Below are 25,453 nucleotides of genomic sequence, written 5' to 3' on the forward strand. Positions count from 1 at the left end.
CATCAATAAATTATATTCAAACTAGAAAAAACAATCAACAAAACAATGTCAAAATACATCATAACTAGCAGCAATAAAACTAGCGATGCTTCTTCTACTGCATGTGTGCGTGTGTGTGTGGGGGGGGGGGAGATGCCCATCCCACTCATAAACATTAACTAAATGCCTGTTTAAACAACAATGAATGAACTCAATGCCTGAAACAAAGATATCTGGGTGGTATGCAACTGAATTCCCCCTTAGTCATTTATTTTGGAAAGTCCCAAATTCTTCAGTCTTTCCTCATAGAAAAATGTGCTTCGATCCCCTAGTCATCTTGGTTGCCCTCTTCTGTATTTTTTTTTTCAGATTTGCAATGCCCTTTTTGAGATACGGTGACCAGAACTGTACACAAAATTCCAAATGACGCTGCAAGATAGATCTATCTAGGAGCATTGTAATAGCGGCCATTTTCTTTTCAACCCCGTTTTCCAATCATTCCCATAAATGGAGCTTGACTTCTTCATCACTGCAGAACATTTACTTCTACACACCTACCTTTGTGAAGCAGCATCAACCCTTTTGAAGGCTGAAGGAAAGTCACACAGTGGCATCCAGAGAAAAGGCCCAGACAGAGGGATAAAGAGAGCTCAGCAGCTACAGGAGACCTCTGCAACCATCACAGTGCAAGGAAAAGGCTGCTCTTCTCCAGCAAGCTACCCATCAGGGCTTTGCTAGAGGCCAGTGTATTAAGTACCTCAAGACAGAGAAGCTTACTGAGATTGCAAGACACTGCCTAGGCGGGAGAAGTCAGCCTCACCACTTCCTTCTCCCTCTGCAGTCTCTCCTTCATTTGCTCCACGGCTCTCGTGTTCTCCTGCTCCAGCCTTTTCAGCTCTGTCTGCTGAACAGCTTCTGCTTCCGCCTTCATTTTCTCCAGAGCAAGCTGCTCCTGTTCCCAAAGTCTTTGCTTCTCCAGCTGCTGCAGCAATTCCAGCTCCTCTCTGAGTTTATGCAGGGCTGCCTCCTGCTCTAGTCTGAAATATAACCACCAAAAGCAGTCAGAGGCATCGTCTTCTAGCTCCTGCCATTGTTACTCAGCACTGAAGCTCTCAAGTGAGAGACTAAAAAAAATCCAACACATTTAGAAACTTCACAGAAACCCCTGGCAAGCACCCTCCCTCACACCCCTGCGGGAGAGACAGAAAAGGCACACCAGTCCAGATTGTGCATCCTTGGACTGCAAAGTTGTTAGAAGATGTTGAATACAATGATTGAAAAATATGGCTGCAGGAATAAGTACACCCCAAGGACGATGGAACTGCAGCTACAGTGTTACGCAAGTCACCCCTGTGTTGCTCAACAGGTCACTCCTAGGTTGCTCAGCCTCCACTGGTTCTTGGAGACTTTGGTCAGACCTCACACTTCTAATCAAATTTGATGAGACTATAACATCTACATCAGGCTGTGTATTACTGGCAAAGAATTAGGTAACACCTTACCTATAACTGATTATTGACTCAATCAATTACAGTAAATTCTGAAAATTCTGCACCATGACTCAGTCATAATTTGGGGGGGTGGGGGTGGCACACAACCAATTCACCAGGACTTCCGAGTCACAGACAGTGACTTTCTCCAATCTCTTCTGCTGGGGCAGCCCAAAGTGATCCCCCAAATTCTGTCCCTGTGGGTCCCTTCAGATTTCATGGGTCTTGTCACACTGCTACATGAGGGGGTGACAGTAAAATATGTTCTAAGTTCTTACACCAACACAGCAATACTTGGATGTTGGATGAACCCCAGTGAAATACTTAAGCATGTGCAGAGTCTCACTTGGCTAAGTTCTGAATAGCCTTGGTTGGGCTCAGCTTGAGGGCAGCAGTGAAATACACTTGTCTCAAGTGGGCAGAGGGATGAGTTGGTTTTCTAGAGATGGACACAGCAGTACAAGACAAAAAAATCGGTTGCAGGGAAGGGAAGTGGGTTGATTGACTATTCAAATGCCCACTCAAAGAACATCTGTTGCGAGTAGGAAACCTGTTCTTCGTTGTTGACTGTGTGCACCACACAGGGAAGGAATATTGTGTGAACATCCCTGGAGGCAGGAACAGGTGGCATCAATCCCATGAGAATGAGAAGGCACCTGAGTAGATGATGGAAACAAAAGGCCAGAGTCGGTGCCTGGCAGCACCTACAGACTGTAATGCTAAGGGCTGTGATACTGCAAAACAGACGGCTTCACAAGAGTTGCCCACAAATGGAGGAAAAATTCCTTCCAATCCGTTTTGGGAATGTTTGGCAGTGAAGACAGGATTCTGTTCTGGGGCCCTCTACCAAACTAGAGTGTCCACCTATCTAGGGCAATTTAGTCCCACAATTTTCTCCATATGTTAACACACTCCTTACAACCATAGCCAGAAAATAAGACTGGCCAAAGAAAATGAGGAGTAACAAAAAGCAGAGACAATAAGTACAGCAGGAGGTAAAAGCATGAAGGAAAGCAGAGGAGAACCAGAAAGAGGACTCTGGGGCAATGTCGCACGATCCTCACTGGTCACCTCTGCAGCGCCTCCACCTACTTCATGCTTCCGGTGCTCCATGACTGCCCTCCAGACGGGAGGAGCCTCTGCCAGTTGAAGCTTTTAGTTTAACTAGAGAAAGTTCAAAGCGATCCTCAGCGCAGGATCAAGTCTTTCACAATGAAGAACTCCACTATTTCAAAACTCTTCCCTGGGAAAGACTCTGATCGAGTCTCCGGTCACTCCCCAAGGAATGAGGCAGACGCCCAAGCCTGCGCTGCCACGCCCAAGGCTCCAGACTTCCTCTGGGAGAGACCAATACTCACAGACCCTCCCCCACTCAAAGGGACACCTGAGTCTCTCCTTCTCTGCTTCCAGTTCAGACCGACTATGGCGCTGGAGCTCCTCCCTCAAACGTAACTCCTCCTCGTGCCTGGTCTTCTCCAACTCTGTTTCCAGTGACCTAAGAGAGGAGCAGAAGATGATTTGAGCATCCCCCCAAAACCCGGCCCCCTTGATATGCGTTGTTAGGTGCTTTGGTCTTTTCCAAGAGCAGGAGGAGGTGGCTCAAAGGATCCTTTGACAAGACTCACTCACTGTTGAGAAGCTGAAGGAAACTGAAGGAGACAGAAAAGGAACTACTGGTGGACAGCCCCGGCCACACTTTCTTCAAATCTGCTTGATGACAGTTGCATGGGGATGCGCAAGAACATTTCTTTTAGGTCCAAAGACCTGAGAAAATCCGCTTGCTGTTTTGACTGCAAAATGGACCTAAGAAACTTCTTCCTGACCATTAGTTCACCCCTCCTAGGTTTAGTGTTGCCCTCCACTCTCCAACTTCAAAGGGATCACAAAATGTCCAGTGTAAGACCCGCAGAATCTTTGAAACCTTGGTTCCCTGCTCTATGACTCTGATCAGCACGAGGCGGGCCACCGCATCCCAAGGATCAAAACCTTGCCAGGGCAAGATGGGACTGGAGAAAGCAGAACGAAGGGGTGTGTGTGTGTGTGTCTGGATAGGAATTTGATCCTGCAACCCTGCTACATCCCGCTGATGACCAAGTTGTTGAACCAGGTTAGGCTCCAAACTGGCAAATTGCAGCAGGTGACCCCCAACTTGTGAGTCAAGTAGAAGGGGCTGTACTGAGCTGAGGCTTGTCCTGCTATTGGTATGGTCCTCAGCCCTGGTAGTGAGCTCCACAGATAGATGCCCTGTTGTACCTAAAGTCCCTCTGATTTCTACCTTCTTGAGAGCAAGAAAAGTGTTTGGAATATGCTGTGTTTGGAATATGCTGCCACAGGAGGTAGTGATGGCCACTAACCTGGATGGCTTTAAAAAGGGCTTGGATAGATTTATGGAGGAGAAGTCGATCTATGGCTACCAGTCTTGATCTGCCTTGATCTCAGATTGCAAATGCCTTAGCAGACCAGGTGCTCAAGAGCAGCAGAAGCAGAAGGCCATTGCTTTCACCTCCTGCATGTGAGCTCCCAAAGGCACCTGGTGGGCCACTGCGAGTAGCAGAGTGCTGGACTAGATAGACTCTGGTCTGATCCAGCAGGCCAGTTCTTATGTTCTTATGTTCTAAAAGGAATGAAAGTTTCCAAAGTTCCTGGTTTTTTCCTTGGCAGTACAGAGGAGGAAAGCATGGCTGTCCCCTTTCCCTTTGTTCCACAAAGACCTTGTCTAGGACCAGTGTGCCTCAAGGAGTTTGCCAACAACTTATCTGCTGCCCAACTGGCTTTTGTAACGGGATCTCTTTTTTAATTATACAACCAAGGATTCTGGTGGGAACCTGAGCTGCATGAGCCCCGGTGCTTCGTTGCACTGCATCATAGGAGGCATCAGCTGCAACTCGGCAGCCCTATGGATTTCTAGTAGGGGTCAACACAACTTGTCAGGACTAATGTTGAAATCCTGCAGAAGATTGTCAGTCCAGACTACAATAGCCCTACTAAACCCAGAATACAACTGTAGAGGCCCTGAAAGAAAGAAAGAAAGAAAGAAAGAAAGAAAGAAAGAAAGAAATAAATAAATAAATAAATAAATAAATAAATTAAGAAAATGGACATAATCACCACTCTTGGCCAGCGGGCCCCCAGAAAACAGACCTGACACCAGTGGTTCAACCAGACACCTTTAGAACAGCCATGACAGTGCTGGGTAGGGTTATATAACTTTTTGGTTGTGCCACCCAGAGAGGAGCTCACAGCTGGGATAGCCCATTCTGATTTGAGAGCCACCTCAGATATATCAGGGCGGGGCAGATGATGACAGGTTTAGGGTAGTTCGAAACCCCTCTTGTCTGGGTTATTAGACGAAGTGGAGGCACATGCTGAGGGGCCCTGGCTGTCAGCATTCTTGCCAGACCATGCCCCCTCCTCCCCCTCAGGCTCCCTAATGCCCCTGGAATCAAGGCCTGCTCGCTTCTCCTGGTCTGTTGCTTCCAGGGGACTCGGAGTCTCTGATCCAGGAGGAATGGCCTGCCCCTTAAGATGAGGCTCCAAACCTCCTCCCAGCTTGCTGCCAAGCCAAAGCCCTCTGAGACAGACTTTCCTTCATCCCTCTTAAAGAATCCACTTGAAACCAACTGCACTAGGCCTCGAGAAGCTCAGAGCTAGGGAGCAACAAAGCTCCTGACCTGAATGGGCAGGGCTACTGAGCTGGAGAAGTCAGCTCCTTGTCAGCCTGCCTGAACTTTGAGGGCGTGACCTGACCAGCCGGATAACTGAAGCCCTTTTGTAAACAACTCTGCACCATCATCTATATGACAGCCGTCCAAGTGTTTAAAGACGGGTCTCATGTCACCGCTCAGCTGCCTCCTCTCCAGGCAAAACACGCCAAGTTCTGTCAAACTTTCCTCATGGGTCCCCAGGTCCCTCACCAACTTTGTTGCTGACCTTTTCCACGCCTACCAAAGGATGCACAAACAGCTGCCCCAAACATTCTCCCATTCTGCATGACCCCAGCTGGGTCTGCTTTGGACCAGGGCAACAGCAGGGGCACAGCTATCCACTCACACCGCATCCTCTCCAGTCAGCCTTGGACCTGGGCAGTAGCATCACAGTTCTGGAATGTGACAGGTGCAAGCCATACATCACTGGCCTCCATTGGTCTGGCAACCTCGTGCCTCTTTAGGCAGTGAACCAACCCTTGGGCATGAATCAGAGCTTTGCCATGAGGAGGAAAGCCCAACTTGCCACATGGGCAAACCCTGTGATCTGCAGGCCCACACAACTGCTCTCCCAGACCCGGCCCTTACTCCTGGCAAGGCACGTCAGGCTCCTTGGTGTCCTTCGGCCTGTTTTCAGCTCTCTTCTCCTCCGGGGAACCAGTATCTGCCAGGCCCATCTTCTCCACACTGGAACATGTCTCTTCAATCCTTCCGAAAGCAACGGAACAGTTTTCACTCCCCTCACTTGGCAGCAGTTAAAAGACAATAGAACAAAAGGTTAGTATGCAGGAGGTTTCATGGTTACATCTACAGCAGCAGATTCTACAATCAACAGGCACTTCACTAGACTTCGCAGCAGCTGCCCTCCTGTCTGTCAAGAAAAGCAAGACTGCTAGAACAAAACGCTCAGAGTCAGCTGGGGTTGGTGTGGAACAGCTGCTGGGCACTGGGCCTCTTCCCCAGAGAATTCCCCAAACCAGCCCAGCTCATCATACCTCTTGCAGGACAGCTGCACAACAGTTAGACAGAATGCCCACAGCGCAAGGATAAAGAGGAGCAGCAGAAAACCAAAGGCAACAGCCTGGCTTGAACCAAAAGCACAACATCAAGTGTCTGCACAGATGGCGCTCCAAGTGGAAGACCATTCCTACACAGGTCAATGCAATGAAGAGTTCATAGTTTTCAACAGCCAATTTCTTTTCTAGGCAGCATGTAAACAATCTGTGGAATGTCTGCCTGGACAGAATTGAAACTACCATCTCTCTGAACACACACCTGCTTACTTCTGACATTGTGAAGCGCATTGTGAAGAAACCAGTTGGTGAAAAGCATATTTTAAGAGAGGTAGCCAGGCCACAAACCTAACAGTTGATGATAAAAAATATTTCTGCTTTGGAGCTCAAAATGTATTGCATATCAAGAGTGAACAGAATTTGTGCCGCACCCTCTCGTTCTGGCCTCACGTCTAAGTCCCAGTGAGAAAAGGGTGGAGTGGGGAACATGGCAAGAAGTCTGAAGGACAACTGCGGCTGAGCACACATCTGCTGGCTTACTGTGCCAGGTGGAGGCAGGCAGGCAAGGAAAAGGGAGGGAGGGACATAAAGGAAGGCCCCTTTGTGTGGCCATGGCAGAGATCTCAGTGTGTTGTCAGGCGCTCTGCTGTGGGGGATGTCAGTGGGAGCTTTGGGGTCAGGGTGGCTTGGGACTGTACCGCTTGTCTGTTTCCACCTGTCTTCCACTGGCTGAACTTTGCTCTTCCCTGATTTGGTCCTTCTCCTGCACCAATGACACATTAGCCTGCAAGAAAAAGCAAAGATTGAGGCGTTTGTCCAAAACCCCCCCACTGTCCTCACAATAAGATGGAAGGAGCCAGAGCCACACCTTTCAGGGCAAAGATTCAGAATCATTAGTAATGTCTGTGGCTCTAACAAGGTAAACAGAAGTGTGCCACGTAAGTAAATGCAAACAAATGAACGCGTCGCACACAGGCGATGGCAATCACACTGATAGACCAATATATTGAGTAATGATGTAAAACACAATGGCAATGTCACCAATGACAATTCTCATTTACGCATAACCAATAAATTCCATACCATAATAGTACAACGTGATTTTCAAAATTTTTAGAATATTCACAAAGTCTTATATAAGAAATTATAGATATCCATACTAAGTTTTAACTGAGAAATTATAAATATCCAAAAGTCCTTCTCCTCGAACGCTTCGCGTGTACTGAGGCGTTTTTGTAATCTTTTTCAAGAGAAGTAGACTGTTAAAATCTTCCTTAGTAGAAATTTCTTTTAAAAATATTTATATTTTCTAGAAACCTCCAATAAGGCTCATAATTAATTTGAGAATAACTGTCTACTTAGAAGACTACTGTGATAAAAGAAATTTCTAAGGAAGATTTCAACAGTCTACTTCTCTTGAAAAAGATTACAAAAACGCCTTAACAACGTGCTATTAAAAGAAATTCAATTAGCAGAAACTGAACATTCAGACTAGGCAAAAGTTGCCCCATGTACCATACAGACCTTTGGAGAGTTACCCAAGGATGAGTCCCTTATTATTAAACCAGCTGCTAAAGGAGGGGGGCTAGTCATCATGGGTCCTATAGGTTACTATTTTGAAATTCACACCAAATTCAAACCAAAGTCTGCATGACACACACACACACACCTTCTTCCCCCAGGGATTGCAAGAAGTGCTGGAGGGAAGCCTGAGGCAACAGGAAAGTTATCTCATCACATTACAGACATAAAAATCTTGCCAAAATTTCTGTCAGACCATAATGCGATCGAAATAGACATTGGTACAAGGAAAAAATCCAGATTATGGAAACTAAAAAATTGGTTAGTCAAAATGGAAGAACATCATAGCAAAGTTAAAACAGCAATCAAAGATTTTTGGGACTTAAATAAAAATTCTATAGTCAATTCAAATACGACCTGGGATGCGTATAAAGCTACTATATGGGGCTTATATATGAGCCAAGAAATAAAACAAACAAAAAAAAATCTGGAAATCAACAGAACAAAAATTGTGGACAGATCTCAAAAACTTAGAATTAGAATTCCAAAAAAAACCCTTAAGCAAAAAATTGAAATGAAGTATAAAATTAATAAGAGAACAATTAGAAGAAAAAAATAGAAGATCCTTAATGCAAAACTTAAAACGGATTAAACAGCGTAACTATGCCCAGGCTAACAAATCGGGAAAATGGCTCTCCTCAAAAATAAGAGAAGTTAATGAAAATAAGAATATTAACATAATAAAAAAAGATGGAACGAACATATCAGATCCAAACCTTATAGCTAAGGAATTGAATGAATACTATTCTAAGCTATATTAAAGAATCGATACATCAGAACAAAAGATAGATAGTTATCTAGACAGCCATAACTACATAAATATACCCCAAGAAGACCTAGAAGGGTTGAATTGCCTATTTACAGAAACAGAAGTTGAACAAGCAATTAACAAATTAAAATTGAACAAGTCACCAGGGCCGGATGGCTTTACCTCATTGTTTTACAAAACATACAAAAAAGAAAATTTGAATATGCTTACCAAACTATTCAATAACATAATCATATCTAGAGATATACCAGAAACTTGGAAAAGAAATCATATTATATTAATCCCCAAAATACTAGATGAAACTCCAGAAGTTGATAAATTCAGGCCAATTAGCCTATTAAACATCGATTATAAAATACTAACATCAATAATGTCAGAAAGATTTAAAAAACTATCGGTAAAATGGATAAAAGAAGAACAAGAGGTTTTTTACCAAATAGACATAGCAAAAACAATCTTAGAACAGTCATCGATATCATTGAAATCCTAAAGGCTAAACCAAATAAAAAACTTGCTCTAATTTTTTTAGATGCAGAAAAAGCCTTTGACCAGATTAATTGGCTATTTATGCTAAAATTATTAGAAAAAATAGGAATTAAGGGAAATTTCTTGGATATATTTAAATCAATATACAAAGATCAGAAGGCAACACTAAAAATAAATGGAGATGCACAAAATGAATTTAACATACATAGAGGTACGAGACAGGGATGCCCACTTTCCCCCCAATTATTCATCTGGGTATTAGAACTGTTATTACAAAACATAAGACAAGATAAGAAATTGGAAGGTTTAAAAATTGGGGGGACAGAATATAAAATACAGGCATTTGCTGATGATACGTTGATCATTTTAGATGACCCAGTAAATAAAATTGAATATCTTTGGCAGGTAATAGAAGAATTTGGCGATTTGGCGGGTTTTACAATTAATAAAACAAAAACAAAGATTCTAACATTTAATCTGAGTAAAAGTGAGGAAAACCAACTGGCATCCAAATCAAGCTGCAAAATAGTTCAAGAAATTAAATATCTAGGGATCAACCTAACAAGAAACAACCAAGATATTTATAAGAACAACTATGAGCGACTGTGGAAAAAATTGAAACAAGACCTAAATAAATGGACAAAAATAAATTTGTCCATTTTGGGAAAAATAGCACTGGTTAAAATGGCAATATTACCCAAACTGATGTACTTGCTACAAACAATCCCATTTATAGATAATTTAAAACCATTCAGGGAATGGAAAAGAGACATTAACAAATTTATATGGGGTGGGAGAAAACCCCGAGTTAAGTACAAAGTAATGATTTCAAGAAAAGAAAGAGGTGGAATGTCTTTGCCAGATATATACTTATACTACGTAGCAAACTCACTAACCTGGATAAAGGACTGGATTGATTTGACAAATATTAACATCCTAAATCTGGAAAATTATGGTCTTGATTATGGCTGGCACGAAAGACTTTGGTTAACAGATGAGAACAAAAAATATAGAACATTTAACCAACACTATGTGAGGAAAGCATTAATCAAAGTGTGGGACAGGTATAGACGGCTATTATATAGAACTACCCCCCTATGGTTGTCAAGACTAGAAGCAATAAATATGAAAGGTTGGCCGAGAAACACACTATGGCCAACTTATAAGGAAATACTAGAATTTGATAGAGGAGAACCCAAATTGAAAGAAAGAACCAACATTCAAATAGAAGGAAGAGAATGTAATTGGTATACCTACTTGCAGCTCAAAGACTGTTTCCAAAAAGACCAAAAACATACAGGTTTCCATCATAAACCTACCAAATTTGATGAGATCTTAACTAAAGGTAATAAAAAATTAATAAGCAGGATTTATATATATTTGATAGATATAGAAACAGAAGAAGAATTGGTGAAAACCACTATGATATATTGGGCTAAAGATTTATAGAAACATCGATTTAATTGAGTGGGAAGCAGTCTGGAGGAGAGCATACTTGTCTATCTGAAGCACTGATATAACAGAAAATGTATATAAGATGATACATAGGTGGTATTTAACCCCAGTATCTATAGCGAAAATAAATAGTACCTACTCAATAAACTGCTGGAAGTGTGAAAGAGACATAGGTACTTTCATTCACTCCTGGGGGTATTGTAAAAAGATAAAGAGATTCTGGTGCAAAATTCATACTCAAATGCAAAAAATCCTTAACATTCAATATAATATGGAACCAGGGTTATATCTGTTGGGGTTATACAATATAAAAGAACTCCAACCACACTCTAAACTTATTACCTACTTGACAGCGGCAGCAAGGTTATTAATTGCGGCCAATTGGAAATCAAAAAAGATCCCAACTTTAGAAGAATGGCTAGAAAAAATTTATACTCTTATGGATATGGACTGTATTGCATTATCTTTGCAGGATGAAGACACAAAGAAGAGAGAAAAGATATGGACACCCCTAAAACAATTCTTCTTACAAAAAAGACAGAACCAAATTGGACGAACTTGACAATCAATGTTATAAAATTAAGAGTGAATTGTTATATGTGTGAAACTCTTATGGACATACTTTCCGTAAACATCTTTGGTAGAAAATACGATATTAAGGAAGAGAAGTTTACTTATTATACGGCAAAGATATACCCCCCAATGGGAGATTTAATTTAGAGGCCTTAAGAAACATGCCGTTTAACTACAATATATGTACAAGTATATTTAATAATTTTTTTTGTATGTACAAACCAAGTGATTTAACATTGTATTGTATTTTAATTTTATTAATAAAAGTGATTAAATTAAAAAAAAGAAAGAAAATAAATCGATGCTCCCTACCTCTTTACTGTCTCCTTCCGGTGAACACTCAAGCAGGCTGTTGTCTTCTGTCCATTTTTTCTCGCAGACTGAATCTGCTTCTGCATGCCTGTTTTGCAAAACGCACACCTGATGCTCACCTGGACTCTGCTGCCCCCCCCTTCCAAATGTTGAAGCAGTTTGCTTTTGTCTTCCATCGGCTCCCTGAGGCTCTTCTTGAGCAATATAAAGTGCCAAGTTTATGCAAGGCTGTTCTAGGCCTGGCTCTCTAGTGCACACTTGCTGTTGCTGGGTGGGTTCAGATGCTGCTTGCTCTGCTCCTCGGGATCTCTTCATGGGAAACACAGGCTGACGAGAACCTCGATCCTCAGAGGAACGATCACTTTCTGACTTATCCAGAGAGTTCAGAGGCTGTGCATGGAGAGCTTCCAGGAAAGGTCTCTGGGTTGCATTCAGCTGATCTGTTGGATGATCAGATTCATGGGAGCTCTGTAGATCCCAGGAGAAGTTGTCCACTTCTCCCAAGATCTGGGAATCCAAGTGGTCTGCCAAACTGCTCATCATGCTGCTGCCACCGCTGGGCCCCACACCACTGGCCTTCCCAACTTTGGGCTGAGTTGGATGATCTGCAGCCAACTGCAGAACACAGGCAACCTCACCAATTCCATTTTCTTTCCCAAGATTGGTAATCACTGCGGTCTTTTGAGAAATCTCCAAAGGGGGGTTATGGCCTTGAGTCCAGACACCAGGTGTTTCAAGTTCAGAATGGTGAGAATTCTCCCTTCCACTCTTGCCAACTGAACTGCTGCTCTTGCTATGTTCAGCAATCTGGCCCTGTTCAGGAAGCAACCTCTCCCTTCTGCTCTCCATCATTCTGCTCAGAAGTCTCTGTCCATTCTGTGCAGCATGAATATCATCTTGAACATCAATGGTTCCAAGACTGTGCTTCTGGTTATCAGACTTGGAAGAAGCAGGAGAAAACAGCTTTTCATTTCCAAAGGCATGAAAGAAACTGTCATCCGACACCATACACCTGTCAGACTCCTTTGACCTTTGTCCACTCCAGGAATCAGCAATCCCTTCCACCTGACCGCACCCCTGGTTTTTGCCTAGATTCTTTCCCTGGTGGAAGAGGTTTCGGTCCTCAGAAGGACCCAGGTCAAGCACAGTTTGAACACTCTCCACAATTTGAAAGGATTCTGTGGGTGTTTGGAAAATAGGCTTCGTAACCTTCATTTTATCCAAATCCTCAGGTTCGGAGTCTGAAAAGGTAAAAGCTGTAGCATCACTGTTTTCAGCACCTAGAACTTCATAAGGCTGATAGCCAGTGTCCAGTCTGTTATGAGATGAAGTTCTTCCAAGAATTTTTTCCACATCTGCAAGTATTTGGTGTGTCCTGTTCGACTTTGAAGTCAGAAGAGGCTGCAGTTTACTTGGGGCGGGGCCAGAGAACATCCAGGGTTGGTCCGCTGGGTCTAGAAGGATCCCTGATGCCTTTGTCCTGTGGTTCCTCAAGAAGCCTTCATTTCTTGCAATCAGGCTACGCTGGTCTTGGTCAGGACTCTTGCGCCCCGACAACAGGACCGGCGATGGAACTCTGTAAAAGGATGCCGAAGGGAGGATCCCCGACTCAGACTGCACCTCCTAAACAGACAAATGCCACCAGGTCACATTTAAATTCACACGCACAAACTAAAGTGAAACAGATGTTGGCCACACTCCTACTGGGAAAGCATGCTATATGTAGACAGAGGAGTATGGGTGCTTGCAACAGGCCAGCCCTGGAGCTCCCACAGCCCCACTGTCCAGCCTGAACTATCAAAGGGAGTCGTTGGTTATAAGAATGTCACAGTAGCTGTGCTGGATCAGCTCAATTGTCGTCTAGTCCAACACTCTGTTCCCAACAGCCACCAATCAAGCGCCACCTGCAGACAACCCTCACCTTCTAGCTGCTGCCACCCACCCACCTACTGGAATACTGTCAGAACATCTCTCTCCTTGGAGAAATGTTGATGGTGACTATTAAGTTCCCAACCAAAAAGCAACCTGCTTCCAAAATGTGCAAACTGCAATCTGAGAAAGTGCAAGCAAGGCAACACATTGTGAAAGGGGTCACTGCACTTCCATCTAAGTGGCATTTGCTGACCAAGACAGGGACTTTGGAGGCTGGGTTTGTCTTCTGGCTCTGCAAGCAGAAATAAACAGCCCTTCGTCTGGACACGCACTTTGGCTCATGAGCCCTTCACGTGAAAAGCACAGAGTGGCCTTTCCAACTACACAAAACGAGTGACAGGGTAAGAGAGGCCAACAACACTTGGGGAAGGGGGGAGCAGATGTGACAAGCCCACACTTCCCTCACATCCAGTCAGCTGAGAAACCAAAATACTCACCGCGGGATGTTTCAATAAGTCTCTCTCCCTCCTTTCTTTTTTATCTTTCCTTTCCTTCTTCTTTTTCTTTGGGTGGTCCTTTTTCTTGAGTCCTCCTCCCTGTCCCAGAAGCTTCTCCCTCTCCAGGATCACCAGCTGCCGGTAATGCTCATCACACGGGTGGTCCCATGTTGACTGCCCATTGGCAAAGTTGAAATAGTAGATGTCCCCAGTGATATCTTGACTGCCAAAAAACACAGACTCTGGGAAACTGCTCCCATGTGCTGCAGGCGCAGAGCCGGCACTCCTCCCTGGCTGAGGCATGGGACCAGTGGGGAGACAGCAGAGGTGGGGGCCAGCCCGGGGTCAGTGGCCCAGCTACTTGTTAGGAACCTACACCTGGGCAGCCTCTTTGATTCCGGGGCCTCCTGCAAGTGTCGGCGGCGAGAAATGGGCACCGGTTGATTTCAGGGGCGGCGGCGCAGCAGGACCGCGGTGACCGAGAGGCCTGGCTGGGAGCCCCCCCGCGGGTCTCTGCCCCTGAAGGGCGCTGGGCAGCGGCAGCAGCAGCAGCAGCAGCCGCAGCCCCGTCCTGTCCGCCCGGTGGGAACCCGAGTTCGACGCCCGCCCGCCCGCCCCTCCTCCCGGGCGGCTCACCAGGGCTTCCACTCGGCGGGCAGGGGCGCCACGATGCCCTCCCGCGCCAGCCACACCAGCTCCGGCTCGCGGTCCGGGTCGATCCCGATCACCCGCGCGAACTCCGCGATCTCTGCAGCCGCCAGAGAGAGAGAGAGAGAGAGAGAGAGAGGCGCCGCCGGCCCCGTCAGCTCCGCGGGGAGGCCGGGGGGGGGGGGAAGCGCGGCCGCTCTCTCGCTCGCCCTCCCCCCCCCCGCGGAGCCTAGGGAATCCCCTCCGGCCTGGCAGGAAAGAAGGGGGGCGGGGGAGGCCGACGGCGCCTGCGCGGCCCACCTTGCTGGCTGGGGATGTAGGCCTCGTCGTAGTCTTCCTCCAGGATCAGCTGGTCCCCGATCCGGATGGCGGGCCCGGCCATGGCGCTCCCCCCGCCCCCCACCCCGCCGAGAGGAGGAGGAGGAGGAGGCCCCCACCGACACCCCCGCCCCCCCTCGGGAGGCCCCGCCCTGCAGAGAGCGCGAGCGAGCGAGAGAGCGAAGCGCGGGCCCTCTCCTTCTCCCGCCTCTCCCCTCCTCCGCCCGCGGCTTGGCGGTCGCCTTGGAGATGACGGCGCGGGCGGCACTTCCGGGAGCCCTGGCAACGACGCCGAGCGAGCCTAGAGCGGCCCCGCCCCGCGCACGACGTCATGTGGCCAGAACGGATTCGCCGGGCTCGCGGCCCCCCTCTGCGCTGGATACGGACAAGGAGCTGACGTCACAGGCTGTGATCCCGCTTCGAGGGGCGTCAGTCTGCATCGCGTCACCATGCCGAAGTCAACGGCAAAGAGCCAGCAGGTTCTCAAGCACAAGGGCGGGCAAAAAGTCTCCAGCGGGACGGGATGCCGTCTAGTGGATTGGGAGGCGTTCCCCACCGCGTGCCAACCTAAAGTGGAACACCGCTGCCTTATTCCGACTAACTGGACAAATCCGACTGAGGTCATTCCTAAAACAAAAAGCACTCCATCCAGACCTACATCAAGATTCACCTTAACAACGTGCTACTAAAAGAAATTCAATTAGCAGAAACTGAACATTCAGACTAGGCAAAAGTTGCCCCATGTACCATACAGACCTTTGGAGAGTTACCCAAGGATGAGTCCCTTATTATTAAACCAGCTGCTAAAGGAGGGGGGCTAGTCATCATGGGTCCTATAGGTTACTATGTTGAAATTCACACCAAATTCAAACCAAAGTCTGCATGACACACACACACACACACCTTCTTCCCCCAGGGATTGCAAGAAGTGCTGGAGGGAAGCCTGAGGCAGCAGGACTGAAGGTTGCCCTGGCCCCCAGCTGAGCTTTCACCCCAAGCAACAGGAAACCCAAGTCTCTTGACAAAATGGAACCTCCAGGCTTATAGGGAGTCTACCACTTTGCAGGAGAAAACAGCCAGGCAGGCCTGATGACTTCCCAGTGAATCTGGCTGGCTGCTGTGAGGAGGAGGAGGAGGAGGAGGGGATGATGGGGCAAGCGGGACTGAGCCAGGACCACCAGCATCGCATTAGCTTGAAGAAGAAGCCACCCTCTCTGTAGAGGCCTCCACCATGGAATACCAGATTGTGGCTGGGGGGGGGGGGATGATGGGTGGGTCAGTGACCCAAGATCTGCCTTCCAGCACTGGCATTTCCCTCCATCCAGAAAGCGCTGGTGGAGAGCGGCCTGGACCTCAGACCCTGGAAACCCTCTGCCAGTCAGAGGAGACAAGCCAAGAAGACATCAGTTGTTCCTTCTGGCAACTGGACTGGATGGGCAATTGGCCTGCTCAAGAAGGGCTTTTTCAGGGAACAGTGTGGGGTAGTGGCTAGAAGGCCTAGCTAGGCTCTGGGGGACCTAGGTTGGGAATCCGCACTCTGCCAGGGAAACTCGCTGGTGACTTTTGGCCCATTCACACACTGTCAGCTGAACCTACCTCACAGAACTATTGTGAGGATAAAGAGAATGATGTCAATTTACAGTTATTTCTGATTGTTATTCTTTATTTGAATATTGAAATATTGAATTTTCAAATATTTATTTATTTTCATATATTTATACCCCGCCCAATTCCCAGCCGAAGAAGGGCTTAGGGCAGGTTACAAATGTAAATTAAAATTTAATACAGCATCAAAGAATCACAGATAAAATTACAGTATAAATGCAATTCTAGAAAATGTTTTGTATTACTTAAAAAAACTAAACAAAGATGGCTGCCAGTTCATAGATCTCAAGCCTGAGGTTGGTCTCCCTTCCTATTGCTTATGTACTGAGGGGAGAAAGGAAAAAGGGAGATGGAGATGGAGGGGCAATTGCATCAGGTGGGAATATAAGTGATGCTGATGATAGAAATGTAGCACCAGGTGTGGAAGGTACAGGAAACTGGCTGCTTCAGATGTAAAGTTCAACTCACAGGACGGCTTCAACCCAAAGCCTGGTGGAACATCTTTGTTTTGCAGGCCCTGTAGAACTGATTAAGGTCCTGCAGGGCCCTTGGTGTCAGCTGACAGAGAGTTCCACCAGGCTGGATCCAAAGCCCAAAAAATCCTGGCTCCGTTTGAGGCCAGCTGGATACGCTCCATTAGTAAACTGCTGTCCTCCATGGGGAGATGAGGTTTAAAAGATAGCAGCCCAGACTGCTCAAGGCCATGAAGGTTAAAACTACCACTTTGAATACGATCCGGAATTCTATGGGCAGCCATTGTAGCTGGTGCAAGACTGGTGTAATTTGTTCCCTCACCGGTGCCCCAGAGAGAAGCCCCACTGCTGCATTTTGGACCCAGTCTTAGTTTTTGGATCAACTTCAGAGATGGGCCAGTGTAGCGTGCATTACAGTAATCCAGCGTGGAGGTGACCATCGCAAGTATGATCGTGGCCAGATCCAAACAGGACATTTAGGGGGCCAAAAGGCTCCCAATCTTGATCCTCCTTGATCTGAGGTTGCAAATACTGGAGGAGGACAGAGTGAGCGCTGCCCTTTGGTGCAAGGTCCAGGAAAGGTTGTGGGAAAAGGTGATACCAAGGTATTTAAAACAATAAACCTGTTCAAGGCCCTTTCCCCACTTACTGTTTGCTGTGCGCTACTGTGCCCAAATAGCGCGGGGTCCAGCGGCACTCCCCACGAGTCCGGGCGGTGACAACGCAGCCGCCCCGACTCTGCCGCTCTCCCCCCCCCTCAGCGCAAGTCATTTCTGGTGCTGATGAAACGGCACTGTAAGCCCTCTGACCAATCCTATAAAATATATATATTTCTCATAGCAGTATATTTTCCTTTAAAAATCATATTGGCAAAAGCCAGTTGCCAAAAGCACTCCTATGGGTGTAGGTAGCCGGATGATCACCTGACCACAGCCAAAAGGTCAAAACTACTTTAACAAAAGCTGAGTTAAGATAATGAGTTACTCCTGGCAACTTGGAGGTCTCATCCTGTGTAAGGGCATGCTTGATTATCTTGCAAAGATACTGTTAAGACAAAGAATATGGAAAGCCACCTCAGTATCAGATTCTGCATTTCCCTATCTCTTCTGGAAACCAAGTTAGCAACAAAGGGTTGCTTCTCTGCATCTCCTCTACCTTTGTCATGACTCTCCTAAAACCACTCACCTTATCCTGATCTAAATGTCTCAGCTAAATCTGAATATCCTGGGCAGTGACTCTCAAGAGTTAATCTGCATGGAAGCCTTTCAGCGTTTCCTCGTTTAGCTTAACAAAGCAATTTTGGCCCCATTGTCCCGGGTTTAGCAGTAGATGAGCTGACTAATTACCTCAGCACCCCCAAACCCAGCACAGATGTGAAACTTAGTGTGATTGGTTCCTTTCCCACCAAGGAACGACCTACCTTATAAAAGTTTAGTTCACCCCAACTCCAGTGCTCTATACTAGCCTGTACCTCCTTTGGTCTGGTCAGTTTGAGACACGATATCGTCCTTCGCCTGGATTCAGATGCTGGTCATTTGAATCCTTGCCTTCTACAAGATCTTCTTCAGCTGAATTTAGGTAACGTATTACCCTGAAACCCCCCCTCCATTTCTATCCTCCCATCTATACTTTAACACCTTTTTATATATACCAGGAACTTGAATGTATGTGCTCTTGTGCCTTACTGTGTGTGTGTATTTTTGAACAAATTTATATAAAACGTTTAAACTCAATTTGGACTCTTGCATTACTCTGTGGAATATTCATTGCCAGAATTCCTTCCCCGTATTATACAGTCTAAAAGATCTCCTCTTGGCCCCTCTTGCTGCCAACGTGAATGCTCATTCCCCTTTGCTACTTTTAAAACCATGTGTGTGCTGTTACACTCTCAGCAGCTGGTGGAGATTCCCTTTTATAAAGCCCTTACCCCTGTTAGGCCAGTAACAGCACCTTTCATGACCCCGCGCAGAGCGCGGGGCAGTGGGGAACACGACCCTGCGCCAGAAATGACTCGCGCTGCAGGTAGTGCGCCACAAACGGTAAGTGGGGAAAGGCCCCAAGAAGGACATTGTTTCGTTTCCAAAAGTATTTTTTGCGGGATCTGGCAAAAAACATGATTTTGGTTTTCTGATAGTTAATTGTTAATTTGTTGGTATCACAGTACTTGGAAAATTGTTTAATGAGCCGGCTTAGACCCACCCTGGAACATGATAGCAGGACAGAATTATCCGTGTAAAGCAGGATTGATAAATAATGTGAGGAGAGCTTGGGAGCGTGGAAATTGGGGCCTGTCAAAAGTAAGGGGAGGTCACTCAAATAGAGATCAAAAAGAGTGGGGGCCAACACACATTTTATTTATTTATTTATTTCTTCAATTTATATACTGCCCGATCCCCGAAGGGCTCCGGGCAGTAAACAACATTATCTAAATATCAGACAGGAGCGGTCATACAAAATAGAAATACATAGGCTCCATCCCATAAAATAACTTAAAACTCATAAAACTGGCGAAGATGAAGCAGTAATACACTTAAATGAGCAAGTAGGCAAAGTCCAACCCCAATTTTAGAAAGGCCTACCCCCATGAGGGGAGAGGCAGTTGGGGCCCCTCAATTATGGGGGGGGGACCCTGATATAACTAGCCCAAGGGGCACAGAGCAGTAGGGGCTACCCGTATCAGGTGGCTGGACAGCCTCCAAAGGCCAGTGGAACAACCGCGGTCTTACAGGCCCTGACGGAACTCACACCTAGGTCCACTTGGCAGGGGCCGGACCAGCTTGGAGGAAGGAGTGTTCCACAGGCCCTAGGGCCGAGGAGTGCCGTAAAGGGAGTCCTGGCCAGCGTGGAATAGCCAGCCGCATCACTCGAGGGGCCGGGGACCACCAGCAAATTGGCCTCTGGGAGACTGCATGGGGGCGAGAGATGGGACATATAGGGGTGGACCACGGTCCCGAAGGTACGAGGAGCCCCAGGCCCACGCATAATGCCTTAAAGGTCAAGAGCCCACACCTTGAGAGATGAGATTCGGAATTTGACCAGAAGTAGTACAGCTAGCCGCAACTTTACAGGCTGGATGCTGTATTTCCTCCTAGAAGAGGCGCCTCCTAGTAGAGAGCAAGGCAAATGCGCTGCCCGCCATGTTGAGACCAGTTTTAACTTCTAAGATCAAGCATAAGGGAAGGCCAGCTGATACAGGCGAGAGTTACAATAGTCCAGCCTGGGAGGTGACCGTTGCATGGATCACAGTGGCCAGATCCGCCTGGGAGAGGAAGGGGGCCAACCTGAGACCCTAGTGAAGATGGAAAAATGCAGTCCGGGTTTAGCCATGGAGCCCACCTGGGTCTCACATTGAGAAGAGGCGAATCCAAGGTGGACCCCCCCCAGACTGCACCGAGCAGCTTGAGGAACATTCGGTGAGGCATGTGAGACAGGACCCCTCCCACACCGGCTGGCTGGAAGTCCCCAACCTCACCCTTGTAGCCCTAGCCAGAGGATCTCCGTCTTGATGGATTCAGTTGCAGCCTGCTCTGCTGCAACCAACCAGCTACCGCCTCCAAACAATTGCTGGGGAGGCTGCAGGGGGGTGGTAACCGCTCCCCCCCTCCATCCAACAGAGATAGGCTAGAAGTGTCATCCCAGCATATTGATGACAGATCAGCCCAAAGCTCCCGCACTTTCAGCTGAGCAAGTGGTGCGCATATAGATGTTGAATAATAAGCCAGGGGACAGCAAGCGTTCCCCTGGGGTACTCCGCACTGGAAGCCCGGAGCACCTCCGGGAGGCTTCATCCCGCACCACACTTGCTGACTCCGGTCCCGGAGAAATGAGGCCAATCCACTGAAAGGACAATACCCCGCACCCCTTTTGAAGCGGCCAAGCGGTGCGGTCAAAAGGTCGTGTCCCGACCATATCAACTGCGGTAAAATCTAGCGCCAAAACCAATGGCGCCGATCACCTTGAGTCCAGAAGCTGGATGCACGGAGCCCGTATCTGCTTGATGATAGCGAAAGAAGCGGTCTCCGTCCCATGCAACCAACCGCGGAAGCCAAGACTGGAAGGGGTCGAAGGCCAATCGTCATCAGGAAACCCTGGAAGCTGCTCCAACACCACTCTCTCAATTAACTTCCCCAGAAGCGAAGATTCGAGACGGGGCGGTGATGAATTGGCCAGATCACCCTGTAAGATCTAGCGATGGGTCTTTTTTAAGGCAGCAGGCGGACCACTGCACCTCCCTTCAACCCATCCAGAAAGACCCCTTGCTCCAAGGGAGTCATTGATGATATTCAACAGATGGGGTCGTAACTCCGCCCGGCAAGCTTTATAAGCCAGGAGGGGCACGCGGATCAGAAGGGACAGGTGAAGTAGGTTTAACAGCAGCCAAAGGCCCCTGCTCAACGAAGCGGCTTCGGAGAGCAGGAGAACTGCGTGGACCCAAACTTGGAACCGAAGGCTGGCAAAGGGAGCCTCAGTTCGCTAATTGCTAGATAACGTGGCGTAGGAAGGTCCAGCCGAAGCTGGCGTGACTTTGTCTGCAAAAAAAGCTCATAAATGCCTCACAGCTAACAGCCAATCGGTGATTTGTAGACCCTTCCGATAAGGAGGTCAAAGACCGAATTATGCGAAAAAATTGTGCCGGGCGAGAGCTAGCAGACGCAAGAGAGGAGGAGAAGGAGTCCCTGTTTGACTCCTTTGGTAGCCTCAATGGAGTCAGTAAGAAGGCCTTCCTGAGAGCATTTAATACGACAGCTGGTGCCCGAGTAATTTTGAGGAAGAGAAGTCTATCCTCAATTCCAAGAGCAGCGAGCTTGGCCCAGAGAAGCTCTCTGGGGACTGTGTTGAAAGCTGCCTTCAAATCAATGAAGGCAGCATAATGTTTACAGTGCGGCCTGCTTACGTATTTGGCTGCTAGGTGGGCTAGAACTATCGCATGATCGGGCGGGGATTTCCCTTTGATGAAACCAATTTGTTCAAACCCGATCGTTCATATTTGTTGGGCCCATTTCTGGAGCACAGACCAGGTGCTCGGGAGCAACAGCAGCAGAAGGCCATTGCTTTCACATCCTGCATGTGAGCTCCCAAAGGCACCTGGTGGGCCACTGCGAGTGGCAGAGTGCTGGACTAGATGGACTCTGGTCTGATCCAGCAGGCTCTTTCTTATGTTCTTAAGGTGACTTCCTGACCGTCAGGGCTGTTCGACAGTGGAATGCACTACCTCAGAGCATGGTGGAGTCTCCTTCTTTGGAGGTTTTTAAAGAGAAGCTCGATGGCCATCTGTCAGGAGTACTCTGACTGTGTTCCTGCATTGCAGGGGGTTGGACTTGATGACCCTTGGGGTATCTTCCAACTCTATGATTCCTTTCCTGTACCTTGAATCCATTTCCCTGTGTCTTCTGGTGCAGCAGAAAACAAATTTGCACCCTCTTCAACATGACGTCCCTTCAAATATTTAAACATGGCTATCATATCACTCCTTAACCTTCTCTACTCCAGACTAAATATATCCTAAGCTGCTCCTCAAAAGGCACAGAATCCAGACCTTATACCATTTTGGTCACCCTCCTCTGGACCAGGTCGAACATGTCAAAATCTTTCTTGAATTGTGATACCCAGAACTGGACATAGAATTCCGGGTAAGGTCTGACCAATGCAGAATAAAGAGGTACTATTACATCTCTCAGCCTAGACAGTATTCTATTGATGCATCTCAGAATTGCTCTGGCTTTCTTGGATGCTGACTCCCGTTCAGTTTGTGGCCTACTAAGACTCCCAGATCCCTTTCACATGTAGCATAGTCAAGCCAGGTGTTGCCCAGCTTATTTCTGTTCATTTCATTTGTTCTCCGTTGAGATCTTCCGGCAACAGTTATCAATGCTGACAACAAATGAAATGGAATCAAATCTAGCTAAACAAAATACATTTGAATGTAGCTACAGTAGCATACTTAGAATCTAGTCAGACAATGTGTGTACAGCTATAGTTCAAATGCTTAACAATAGCTTTAACAAATTAATTGAATAATTAGTGTGATTAAGCTAGTAATGGTTTGATTTAAATGAAAACAGTGGCTGTGACTAATTGTTTCCAGACACGCATGCTCACATGCACACACATGGCCATTTTTCTTTTGCCCTCATTGCTGCGCACTACTCTTCAGATGACAGAGCCTATAGCCAGATCTCTTGCTATTACATTATAACTGCTGATTACCAATCCGATTAGCCACCACACTGTGTGCTACCCCTAAGAACATAAGAAACAGCCTGCTGAATCAGACCAGATTCCATCTAGTCCACCCTTGTCCCTACCATTGGCCTGGAGAAAAACACAGAAAGGCATATCAAAGAATATTGTACTGACGCTAATTAAGTGCCACTTGACCAGAAAACAGTACTGGTTTTGTATATATAACAACAAAAAGGCTTCAGTGGTCAAACTAACTCCTTTGGAGCTGATATCTATCGGCAGCTTAATTCTTTTCTACCTTAGGAGCAGCAGTGGCGTAGTGGTTAAGAGCAGGTTCATTCTTAATCTGGAGGACCCGGATTTGATTCCCTGCTCTCACTTAAGTTGTGGGGGAGGCTTATCTGGAAAATTCAAGGTTGGCCTATACACTTTCATGGCTAGCTGTGATGTCACACAGCTTTTTGGAGCTGTCTCAGCCCCACCCACCTCACAGGGTGTTTGTTGTGAGTGGGGAAGGGAAAGAGAGGGGGGGACTCAGAAGAGAAAGGGGGATATAAATCCAAACTACTCCTCCTCCTCCTCCTCTTCTTCTTCCTCTTCTTCCTCTTCTTCCTCTTCTTCTTCCTCTTCTTCCTCTTCTTCCTCTTCTAACTACTTCTTCCCTTGATTTTAGTTGCTTCCTGTGCTTAAGTTTCACATGTTTCTTGAAAGTCATGGATTTCACTCCAGTGTTGCCCAGGAGAAAAGCAGATGAGTAGCTGTCTTCTGCTTTTTCTTGAATGCCATCTCAGCCATAAAAGCAATCCTGCACAGGAGCACCAATTGGGGTGTCAGTTGTCTAGGGATTTGCTTGGCAAAGGTGTTTCATTGAGGGGACAACAGCCAGGTTCAAAGGCTTCACTAAAACACCCCCCCAAGTACTTTTGTTGTTGTTACTTTTTATACCACGATACCTTGAAACAAAGATGCCTTTTGCAGAATAATTACAAATGTTATGGGGCCTCACTAAACATCATCCCTGACTGTGTGACTCCCCTACGGAAAGATACCAAGGCTAAATGTCTGCAGGTTATGTTTTGGATGACCCAGCCTTAGTGCATGATGGATTCAGAAGTAAACCGTTCCATGTAGGTTTTCTGTGCAGTTCTAACATGAGTAAACTATAGGAATAAAAATAAAATTGTTGGGTGCCATTATTGTTGCTACTGATTTTATAGCATTTCATTGAATTTTAACTGGTGGAAGACCAGGGACAGGTCTCTTCTGTGATAAACATTTACAGTTTTTAGGAAGTGGGCGGGGCTTGTGCCCAGCTGGGGTTCTGATTGGCTTTTGAAAGTTGCTTTGGTCACAGCTGCCCTCATAGCTCAAAGACCTCTGAGGCATGAGTGGAAGCTTTGCGGTGTGTCTGCCAGCAAACGTTATTAAAACAATATTGTTCCTTTTCAAAGATACCGTGTTAAACAGAAGAGCCTCTGCCTAAAACACAGAAGAGTCATTTCCTAGCTGACATTTTTTGGTGGGTGGGGAAGCAATTTATGGAAGCGCTTTTGGGAATGGCTCCGCTTTTGATAGCTGTCATTTTGGGGCTGCACCCCCTTCACCTCTCAGGGTCAGAACTGCAAACATGGCTGCGGCCTAAAAAGGCTGTGGAGACCTGGGCCTGCTTTTCAGTCTGGCTGACACCTCAAAAGAAGTTTACTCATCTTGCAAAAGATAATAACTGCATGAAAGGCTGGGGCAGGAAAGGGAATGGAACGGGAGAAGGACAAAATGTCATGGTTGAAAGATACAGTCCACCACAGCCTTTGCAGTTACAGTAACCGAGAGACTGGAGGGAGAGCTTGGGTTCAAATTCCCACCCCATCCCGTATTAGAATTTGCACAGGTAACCTGGGCTGTTCATTCTCCCTTTATTTTATTTTATTGGATTTATATCCCACCCTATCCCCAAAGGGCTCAGGGCGGGTTACATCTTAAAACATTCCAATGTTAAAATGTAATCCCAATGCAAAGAGGATTTAAAATAATTGAAATGTTGGTTTTAATCCACCTCCTGTAAGGAGTGGGGGGCTGTAGGGATAAAAGATGGAAAAAGGGGGAAACCATCTGATACCACCTGGAATTCCCTTGGGAAGGAAAGAGTGGGATTTATAAAAAAAAAGTTAAGATTAACATGGGAGGAGGAAATAGGAATTCTAACAGGTGTGTGTGGGGAGAGAACACCACCCACCACTTGGGACCACAGCCCTTACCTGCATTTGTAATAGAAAAAATGGAATCCACCTGGGACAATTTGAAGAATTATAAGCATGAACTCATTGAGAAAAGGTGGGTGGGGAGAGATGAATTATATACCAAATGTGTTCTAGACCACCCACAAAGAGGGAGGGAGCCATTTTTTTCTAAAGTCACTTTCTGTCAGAGTAGGGAGGAAACACCTTTCTCAATTCAATTGATCAGGCACTGGTAATATTTTAAAAATTGGGGGGAGA

General features: G+C 46.6%; 1 protein-coding gene across 2 annotated transcripts in view; it reads right to left on the bottom strand.

Annotated features, from left to right (window-relative positions):
- CEP164 (centrosomal protein 164) overlaps positions 1-14,934 on the bottom strand; it is a 46,632-nt gene extending 31,698 nt beyond the window's left edge. For both annotated transcript variants that reach the window (XM_048512698.1, XM_048512697.1), the window contains exons 1-8: positions 14,680-14,934; positions 14,368-14,479; positions 13,732-13,954; positions 11,363-12,985; positions 6,885-6,970; positions 5,762-5,917; positions 2,854-2,964; positions 800-1,016 (exon numbers count right to left, since the gene is read on the bottom strand). In XM_048512698.1, coding sequence (XP_048368655.1) covers positions 800-1,016; positions 2,854-2,964; positions 5,762-5,917; positions 6,885-6,970; positions 11,363-12,985; positions 13,732-13,954; positions 14,368-14,479; positions 14,680-14,761 — 2,610 coding nt within the window. In that variant the 5' untranslated portion in view covers positions 14,762-14,934. The remainder of the gene's footprint in view (positions 1-799; positions 1,017-2,853; positions 2,965-5,761; positions 5,918-6,884; positions 6,971-11,362; positions 12,986-13,731; positions 13,955-14,367; positions 14,480-14,679) is intronic.
- Between the last annotated feature and the right edge of the window lie 10,519 nt (positions 14,935-25,453).

This window comes from Sphaerodactylus townsendi, linkage group LG12 (genome assembly GCF_021028975.2).
Source record: "Sphaerodactylus townsendi isolate TG3544 linkage group LG12, MPM_Stown_v2.3, whole genome shotgun sequence".
Taxonomy (NCBI): domain Eukaryota; kingdom Metazoa; phylum Chordata; class Lepidosauria; order Squamata; family Sphaerodactylidae; genus Sphaerodactylus; species Sphaerodactylus townsendi.